General features: G+C 45.7%; 1 protein-coding gene across 10 annotated transcripts in view; it reads right to left on the reverse strand.

The window, feature by feature from the left end:
* Positions 1 to 746: 746 nt before the first annotated feature.
* The window catches only part of KCNJ5 (potassium inwardly rectifying channel subfamily J member 5), a 125,318-nt gene continuing 115,642 nt past the window's right edge, over positions 747 to 10,422 (reverse strand). For 3 of the 10 annotated variants that reach the window (XM_077249425.1, XM_077249427.1, XM_077249426.1), the window contains 2 exons: positions 3,738 to 4,687; positions 747 to 1,391 (listed from right to left, as the gene is read on the reverse strand). In XM_077249425.1, coding sequence (XP_077105540.1) covers positions 1,108 to 1,391; positions 3,738 to 4,687 — 1,234 coding nt within the window. In that variant the 3' untranslated portion in view covers positions 747 to 1,107. Of the gene's footprint in view, positions 1,392 to 3,737; positions 4,691 to 7,049; positions 7,185 to 9,835; positions 10,291 to 10,422 lie in introns of those variants that run through there. The other 7 variants (XM_077249422.1, XM_077249423.1, XM_077249424.1 and 4 more) reach the window with 5 other exon arrangements.

A 10,422-nucleotide genomic window follows, 5' to 3' on the forward strand; every position in this document is an offset into this window, starting at 1 on the left:
GCGAGTATGCGTGTGCGTATGTACATATATATATGTGTGTCTGTGTGTATGTATGTTATATATATATATATATATATATATATATATATATATATATGTATGTGTGTATGTTATATATATGTGTGTGTGTGTTATATATGTATGTGGATTTTTTTTTTTATACTGTTCACAATAAACGAACCATCTGAATTACTTCTGCAGGTAATAGGTCATTTGGACACCTAAAGTGTAATTTTATTTTACCCTTTGTGCAATCCATGGTGTTTTCTACTAAGTAATCATTCACTGATCACTACAGCAGAGCAGACAGCACGGTGATCATCTCCTCCTTATCTACTACAGCTCCATTTAACTGCAGTTAAATTGCTAAAATGCCCCATGTAAAATTAAAAAACCACTATATGCCCACCAGCGCCATTCCAGAAATATTGGCCCTGTCTTCCAGGTTTCATGTGAGATTGTTAGGTCACATGACCACTGCAGCCAATCAGCAGTGGCAGTCTTCACACGTCCGTTAGCTGGGAGCCTCTGTGGCACAGTGCAGGAATGGTGCTGGTCCAGGAGATGAGTGTAGGTCTCTTTTCATCCTATGTGGGGCACTAGAACTTTTATTAAGAAGGAATAAAGGAAAAGCCTTTAATGCTGTGTCCCCAAAAGACGATGCTGTGGACTCGGGAACTGCGCCACCTGCCACAAAAACAGCCGGTGTAATGTCCCACTGATATGCAGGTCAGGAGAGGAGACACTTCATTTTCTATAATTTATTTCATCCATTCTGGTGATTACAACATTAGTAAACGTTACCCCAATATACGGAAACTATCTGGCCCACAACACAGCATTTCTGAGTGCTCACAAGTGACAGAGAAAACCAGACTACTCCACTCAGTGTAAAGTAAGAAGTATTGGGATGTCCCCCCGGTCACCACTGACCATGTTACCTGATACAGGCCGCCTGCATGTGTCCTACTTTCTGTGAAGCAGAGAAGACCCCACACTCCACTCTGTTCTTCATACTAATGAGTCTTCATTCATCTGACAGAGATCGTCAGGATCTAAGATCATACCTCTTGTACCTGGAGACAACGTCATCTAGTGTCTCTCCGCTTAATGTGACATTGGCCCGATGTTGCCATCCTCTGAGCTGCGGGCACCATTCTGCAAACCTTTGCTCCTATGCAATGTGTAGAGTGGGTGGACGAGATGTTCCTCGCTCTGTGCTTCCTCCAACTCTTTGGCACTACAGGTGGGTGTGGGGGTCTCATAGGTGTGATGAAAGGTTGTATAATCCACTTCATAAAATCCTTTTTCCAGGGTCAGGACTGGGGTGAACCGATGTCCCCATAAAACCTCTGTGTCCACATAGGAGCAGCGTGCTTGGCAAGTCATTCCTACAAGCATCAGAAAAAAACATGAGAGTGGGAATGCAGGAAAATCTCTAATGTCTGTCACCCATGGCAGTCTTCTGTCCGTAATCAAGGGGTTTCAGTCTGCGGCTCTTGTGCTACTGAATGGCCTGTGTTATTTATTGTCCTGCTTAATGTCCCTTGAAACAGGGAATAAAGTTAGTTTTAGAGCCAACCTGGGAGTCACAGGGGTCAAATAATGATTTATAGGTTCTTGTGCCAAACAACGTTATAGGAGTCTCACAGTAGACACATTCTCTAGTTTGTACTCAAGTCACAATCATTGCAGGAACAAGGATGGAAAAATATCGACAAAGTCATGGAAAGTAATGGAGACCATGGCTAAGAATTACATCAGGTGCCATGTGATGGTCCGAATGCATCAGAGGGAATATTATCAGGATACAAAATGTATATAAAGATGGTAAGTCAAAGGGGAGGGGGCGATTGTGCGGTTGGATGTTCCCCCTGCCAGCTGGGTCAGATGCAGGAAGGTGCAGAGGCCATTGGATAGACCGGGCTGTCACCCCTCATTCTCTAGTCTGATCGTATGTAGGGGGTGTTCCACACACAGACCACCAATCCACAGGAGAGATGATGAATGTCTGTTGGAGTTAGCCCGCTAAGACCGCCACTGATCTTAGCAACACGGGTCCAAAGTCTCCAATATAAGTGAGCATGTGAGACCCCACAAATATGTCGCTGGTCAACAAAAGTAAGGCTTAAACTCCTCAATTAGCGCACTTCAGACGAAGCGTTTACGAAGCCACGAGCTACACAGAACGTTAGTCAGTAAGTGGCAAGTTCTGTCCAACAACAGTCACGATGGAGAAAGCGTTACTGATTCATGCGGGGGATAATGTGAGACGAGCACAACGAAATCCATGAACCACAGGTGACGACTTCACGGCTGATACAGTGTTATACCATAAGCTAATGATGACCCATAACGAGATTTACGCCATTGTAAGAGATCGCTCACTATCAAAATGGAAGATCTGATCATGGAGATTAAAGTCTAATGATTTAACATGCAGAAACCAGAAGTCGTTGGTTTTGTGATATTGTGAGGTGATGGCGCGACCCTAGGACAGGAGGCCACAATATAGAGTCAGTGTTCAGCCAAGACTCACATACTAGGAACTCGCTAGACTTGTCTCTAACTGGTGAAATCTATGATATGGACAAGGGTTCCTGCAACTATTCCACACACCCGCCGGTGTAGACTGCCCCCCCTATAAAGTAATAATGCCCCCAGTCACCCCTCATAAAGCAGCGAGTGCCACCTGCATAGTAATAATGTCCCACTGTCACTGACATAGCTGAGTGTGGTATAAATCATGGTTGGCATTAGTTTGATAACAAACTCCCCCCCCCCCCCCAAAAAAAAAAAAAAAAAAAAAAGAAATCAGACATGAGGGGATAAATTATGCTAAATAATAATTACATTATTACTTTGTAGTAACGCTTGTTGGTATAAACAATCATATATATATATATAACCAAAGAAACAAAGAAATAGAAACCCAACCCAATGCCCACCGTACATGAATTACTACTGGTGTCCACCCTGCTCTGAGCGTGTGACACTGGGACCCTAGAAGACTCCTCGGAGGACATTACTGCTGCTCAGCTTCTCTGTCAGACATGTAGTAGGGATTATTGCACTCTGATAGACCCCGCAACATAAAGAAGCCTACATAATCCCCAGAATTCAGGGCTGCCGGCAGATATGTGTAACAGTGGGCTATCGCTGTACATCATCAGGAAGGAGAAGAAGAATGATGGCGGTAATGATGGGAGCAGTAAGTGATCGCTCCTGGCCCGTCCTGTAGGAGACAAGTGCAGGCGGCTCTGGAGACATCACAGTCACATCTGATGTGGTCAGATAGAGCCAGGCAGAAAATGAGAAAACCACAATGTCCCCCGGCAGCCCTGAACACATTTATGTGCCGGGATCCACACGGACAGGCCACTCACATTTATACACCACTCACGGTAAATGCTGTCAGATCACTAGGGGTCTCCATGAGAGGCTGCTAGGGCCATATTTATAGGCCTTATGTTCCATCTAACTATACACCATCTGACAAATGATGAGAGGATGCATATACCAACACATATTACTAAAGCCTAGATTTATAAATAGCCCTTAGTATAAGGCCTGAAGCCTACAGATGGTCTCTTCACCAATGGGGACGGCAGTTTCAAGGTTTTAGAGGGAATAAAACGAAAATGAAAGCGATGTATGCACGATGGGCCGAGCTCCTCCATGTGTTATAAGAAGTCGTATCGTCTGCCCCTTCTCTGTACAATATTATATACACTTACCCGTCGCTTCCACCATGCCTTCCAATATGACGACAATTTCAAAGTTTTCTGCTTCCAGCTGAGAACGAGACAGCTCCCAGAACGGGCTCTTCTCATTGATGTCATGTGAAATGATCAGCGGGGAGACGAGGAAGAGGCGGTCGTCCCCTGTGTCAAAGCCAACATTGATGTCCGTCTGGTTGAGCGGGATAAATTCTCCTTCCTTAGTCTGCTTGGATTGGATGAGTTTGGCTCTGATGGAGGCTTCCACGATATGGGAACTGCGGAGATCTCCTACACGAAACATCAGACACATTTTCCCATCCCTGAGGGAGATAACTGCGTTATTAGAGAACATGAGGGTCTCTGCCCGTTTCTTGGGTTGGCTTATCTTTACAAACATGCAACCGACCATCAAGGCATTAACAATGGAGCCCAGAATGGCCTGAATTAACAACAAGATGATTCCTTCCGGACACTTCTCCGTTATCACCCGGAATCCGTAGCCAATAGTGGTCTCAGTTTCAATGGAGAAGAGAAAAGCAGACACAAAGCCGTTGAGATTTTCTACACAAGGGACCCAGTTTTTATCACCTACATGTTCAAGATCTCCTCTGATGTAAGCAATCAACCACCAAATAACTCCAAAAAATAGCCACGTGACCGTGTATGCCAGGGTGAAGATGAGCAGGCTGAAATGCCACTTGAGGTCCACTAGGGTCGTGAAGAGGTCACTGAAGTATCGGTAGGTCTCCTTCACATTGCCATGGTGAACATTGCACTTGCCATCTTTCTCCATGTACCTCTGCCGCGGCTTTCTGTGCTCGTAGAACTGATTGGAGCGCTCGACATTTAAGCCCGGGTCCTCTCGAGCCTGTTTGGGTAACTTTTTAGGCTCCCTGGGGATTATATCAACTGTAAGGTCCTGGTCCATGGAATCTCTTGAGTCTCTTGCCATGATGGGTATGTTGCTGCTGGATGAGAAAACAAAAGACTCATTGAAATCAACGTATGACAAGCTAATCCAACGCAAGTTACTAACGAAGTGATTATATTTATAGAGCCCGGTCAACAGCAGACTAAGGGGGACTTTATACAGGGTGGTTTTATGTAAAAACAAAGCAATTTCTCTGCCATTTTTGCAAACCAATCCCATAAGTAGATACAAAAGGAAGGATGTATAAAGCAAGGATTTAGACTTCTCCGCTTCATTGATCCAATTCTGGCTTAGGCTCAAAAAACTCCATGAAAAACTGCATTGTTATTATGTCAAAACAAAACACTGGATGAAACCAATACAATAAAGGCCCCAACCAACAAGTCATGGGCGTCTCTGCCCAACGGATGATGTCGGTGGGAAAGAAGGCTCTGACCTGTAGAATTACAATGGCGGCTCGTTTTGTTTGCCGCCAATATAAGACTCACGGCACAAGACTACACAGGAGTGCTCGGCCAAGTATGAGGAGAACCACGTGTCTGGGAGCCTCTATTGTGAGCGCGGACATCCACATCATCTGTGTATTCTGGAGATGTCAGATATAACTGCATCTCCCCTACACAAAAAGTATAAGGCAGGAATCCAATAAAAGGTGGCGGAAAAGGAGCAAAACACAAAGTCACCCAGTATCTGATGGAATAACTGGGCCGCAGCTGCTCTACAGGGCATCACATTCCCACGGAACGCAGAATATACATAGATAAGGCATCACTTTTTTTGTTTTACATTTTGTAGCAGAGTCTCCAAATTTCTCCAGTTCTGACACCCCTAACCAGTGACAGGGAGACAAATCTAGCTCTATGTATCCTGAAGATGAAGCAATCAGGCCAGTAAAGCAGTGTCCAGCTCCGGCCAGCGACATAAAGTCACATCAATGGAAGAAAACTATGCTGCAAGACCCCTTTAGTAATGGCTAAAAGCAGCGTTCATTCTACCAACATTAGATCTTATTCCCAGAAACCATTGAGAAACACGCAGGCTGCAGTCTATCACACACAAACTATTAACTCAAATTAGAACACAATGCTAAATAAATGGACATAAAAAAAGCAGAAACAAAACCAGGAGCAAAAATTACAGATCTGCTCCTTTCAATCAATCAATGTCAGGAAACCCTGAAACCCCACCGTGCACATATAATCTAATAATAAAATCTGTATATATCTAATAATAATAATATATACAGCATATATATAATATCCACAGAATGTATAGGCGACGGGAAGATGCATTTCACACATTAGGATTTATTTGTGGATTCTCAGGTGTGCAGATGATGGATGTACAGGACGGCAGCGAGCATGCTCTCCATAACTAAGAAATGGATTCCGCACCATTATTACTTTATAACGCCAGCTTTCCATTTATATGCTGGATGAATATGAGACACCTGGAGATGTTGGAAATGTTAAAGTGTCCTCCTATATTCTTCAGGCCCGGACTCCACAACACAGACTACAGCCAGTGGAGGCTGATCAGAGACAATGATGTACAATATGAGCAGCGAATGTCACTGACCTGAGTAAGGGGGATATCATAGTGTCACCTTAACAAATCATCATGCAGCAATATAAGCACCAACACTTTGCACTATGACCTGTGACTAAACATCTTTGCAGAGATTCATATAATAATAAGATTAATAATCCACCCTGCAGCTTCATCTCCCAAGGAAGCCAAGCATGGAGCATGTAGGGATCCGCTCACACGCTGTATCCGCGCACCACGATCTCTGGAACAAATATATACATGGTACCTTCTTGTAGATCAGACAATGACAAATCTCATTATCAGGACCAATTAGTAATAAAAGGTTTTGCTGCATCACTCAGTGGGATCAAGTATCATCCTTCCATCACTTACATAGATACGGCCAAGTGGCCCAAAACACCCTGAACTCCCCAAGGTGCAGGACACGTAATGCTTAGAGCATAGCCGTCTTCTCCATCTAATCTCAGCAATCCCCAACAAATCCACTGACACTGACCAAGATGAGGAAAATTTCAGCAAATGACAGATGGGTCCTGCATTAGGGCATGTTCACACATAGAGGATATGCTGCAGATTGTCCTGGATTTGCAGGAAGAATATCCACAGTGTATTGCTACAAGGGTGAACTGAACCAGGTTTTGAATGGTTTTATCCCCACGCTGCAAAGACATTTTGAAGCAGAAATTGGCACGCGGTTCTAAATCTGCTGCATGTCAATTCTTTCTGCAAATTCTCACTTTGGATTTCACCCTTTGCAATAAGTTGGATGAAATCTGGAGCAAATCTGCATCAAAATCCCCATGTAATGCCTGGAAGTTTGCTGCAGATGCCTGACAAAATGTTACCATTCACAATGGATTTCTTGGCGTCACATGTGGACATAGCCGTACTCCATCAGATCGGATCCATTCTGTGGCTATGCTCCATCACAGAGATCGCTTCCTCCATCGGTTTACTGCAAGGTCCTGGAGACGACCGCTCTGTGGGCAGAAGCAGCAGCTTTTCATCGCTGGCCCTATAGAACACGAGGATCACTGTGTAATAATCATCTTCTGAAATGCCTTTTAAACCCGAGCAAACAAGTTCCCATTACTGGATACCAAGTAGTCATCTGAGCACTGGAAATGACGCCCATCTGTCCCCATGATCCTCACAGAAGCAGTGATATCATCGGAGATCGTCACTAACTATGTGATAGCCCGTTCTCGCCACCAAAGAATAGGTCTATACTGAGATTTACCAAAAGTACACAGAAAAGCACCTTACACTAGTAAGCCAACCTGAGAGGAGTGCCCAAACTACTACTACTCCCATCAGGACGACACATTGTGTCACCAATCCTTAAGGAGCTGGAACCTCTACACAACACAAGAGGGATGTTATCACGGTGTAGATGACTTCCCTCACACAGCTGCACCTTATTCTATGTGTCAGCATTTACATTACTAGGTCTGTGCACATCTCTACTATACACACAGAAATCACACAGCGTCACAAGAGTTAATGAAACCGGTCCTCACCCAGCCTTATGAGAACGAGCGGTGCCCTCACATCACAGGTGCCAGCGGTGCCCTCATAGCAGCAGGTGCCAGCGGTGCCCTCACAGGTCCCAGCGGTGCCCTCACATCACCAGGTGCCAGCGGTGCCCTCACATCAGCAGGTGCCAGCGGTGCCCTCACATCAGCAGGTGCCAGCGGTGCCCTCACATCACCAGGTGCCAGCGGTGCCCTCACAGGTGCCAGCGGTGCCCTCACAGGTGCCAGCGGTGCCCTCACATCACAGGTGCCAGCGGTGCCCTCACATCAGCAGGTGCCAGCGGTGCCCTCACATCAGCAGGTGCCAGCGGTGCCCTCACAGGTGCCAGCGGTGCCCTCACAGGTGCCAGTGGTGCCCTCACATCACAGGTGCCAGCGGTGCCTTCACATCACCAGGTGCCAGCGGTGCCCTCACATCAGCAGGTGCCCTTCACACAATAAGTCCCTTCCTCCCTGTGATTCCAGTCTCTCCTGCTCTGACATTCCCCATCCTCTGTCTCTGGCAATGTGATTAACCCCTTCACTCACTACTCCACTCCAGAAGGCTCCATTATGGCATAACTAGATGAGGATTCCCACAACAAGTATCTACCCCCATTGACCTGAGACCTTTACCGCCGCCCATCCCCCAGATGGACACACAGGGCTGCAGTGCAGATCTTCATGTTTTATGTATGTCTTGTGTTATTCCATCAGGATGGGTTTTGCTGGAGAAGAACAATAGGTCTCCACTTCCATTGCCAAGTTTAACACTTTGATGCCAGGTCTCTATTGTGGAACATACGGCTTGCTACAGTTTGAATTTTTTTACTGATTGCTTTTGCTACTTATATCCATTCAGAAGATGGGGCAGATCCCAGAGGTGAAAGGGTTACTGAGAGGCAATCCCTCCGCAGGCGTCACCTGACAGTATGAACAGGGCGCAATGTGAGGATTGTCGCCCACCGCCTGCGATCCGGGCATCTTCCCACCAACACAGGAGCGATGCAGACACCATTCTATCCTAGAGGGCACGGTTGGTTTCGGGGGTCACAATTGTGCAGTTTACTACATTTTTCTGCAATGATACATTTAATACTTTAACCAAATCGACTGGATCCATCGGGACGGTTAGTCTTCCACTAGGACACGGATACATCAGGAAGGTGCAGGCGCAGTGGTGGCTAAAGATGTGGCTACTTCATGAAGCTACAGTGTATCACCACTGAGCCGGAAATCTTCCCATCACTTGTGATTCTTTTACTGAAATCAGCACTAAAAGGGGCAGTGCCCCCTCAAAAAACTAAAACAAAGAGGACTTGGCTCCTATAAAAAAAAACCTCATACTTTTACTGAAGATTTTTAGCTTTCTATAAGCCTGCCGTAGATTCCCAGCCCTGCACACACTGACACTGCAGGAGCGGAGCGCACACTGTGTATGTGCACGAGCGGAGCGCACACTGTGTATGTGCAGGAGCGATCACAGGCCTCTCCTGTCTGCAGAGGCCGCTTGCTGCACACAGGATCACAACGGAGCCTGCGCCCAGTGACAGGGCTGGGGATTTACAGCAGGCAGTGCTCAAGAGCCGTCATCACTAGAAAGGAAGGAGCACAACAGCAAATGGAAACCCCTCACTTACATATCTAATCCTTATACATGATTTCTAGACACTCTTTTTCGGTGATTACTTTGTATCTCCGTTAATACTGCACCCACACACACAAATGATACACCATTTCAAAGGTAAACTTGCCCCCTTCAGCAAGAAAATAGCCAAACAAACCATACAGCTACGATGTGGTCACAAAATACAGTTTAAACAATAATTTTCATAAACCTGCAGTAAGGAAAAATGACCTGCAGGTGGCACCGCACTACCACAAAGCTGCTTACAGACATCACAAACAAATCCTAACATTTGCCTTGGGGGCTTTCCAGCTTGCTGAACTCCTTGCGCAGCCGATTTCTGGCACACTGGAGGATTGCACACTTCACTGCAGGTGAGTCACATATGCAAACACATGTGTAAACATGCACTGCCTATTCAACTGCACACTTGCTCCGTTTATTCTCCACGACACACACAAATGATGCAGCATTTCAAAGGTCAAATTACCTGCAGGTGGCATTTGCCTTGAGGTCTTTCCAGCTTGATTTTCCTGAAATTGCGTGCGCCCCCGACAACCAATGTGCGTAAATTTTGCACAGGCCAACTAGTAAATCTAAATTACTAAAATCTACAGTACAAGTATGACTTCATGGGGCCAAGTCATCTGTCTGAATATCTAAATAGTTCAATTTAAGCTCGTTTCAAATTTTCTTTAAAAAAAATGGGCAAATTTTTCAAGGGAATCTGTCAGCAGGTTTTTGGTATGCAACCGGAAAAGCAGCATTATGTAGGGGCTGAGACCCTGACTCCAGGGGAAGTGTCACTTACTGGACTGTGTGCTTGTGTTTTATCAGCAGACGATCACTACAGGACTAGCAGTCTCCGGCCTCCTTGTCAACTGCTCTTTATTATCTCAATCCCCAGCACAGACTAGCAGCTTGGCGACAGTGCACAGAAAGCTGCCAATCAGGGGTGTGGGCGAGGTTATATACAGAAAGCTGCCAATCACAGGAGTGGGCGAGGTTATATACAGAAAGCTGCCAATCACAGGAGTGGGCGAGGTTATATACAGAAAGCTGCCAATCACAGGAGTG

Source organism: Ranitomeya variabilis, chromosome 4, assembly GCF_051348905.1.
Source record: "Ranitomeya variabilis isolate aRanVar5 chromosome 4, aRanVar5.hap1, whole genome shotgun sequence".
In the NCBI taxonomy this organism is placed as follows: domain Eukaryota; kingdom Metazoa; phylum Chordata; class Amphibia; order Anura; family Dendrobatidae; genus Ranitomeya; species Ranitomeya variabilis.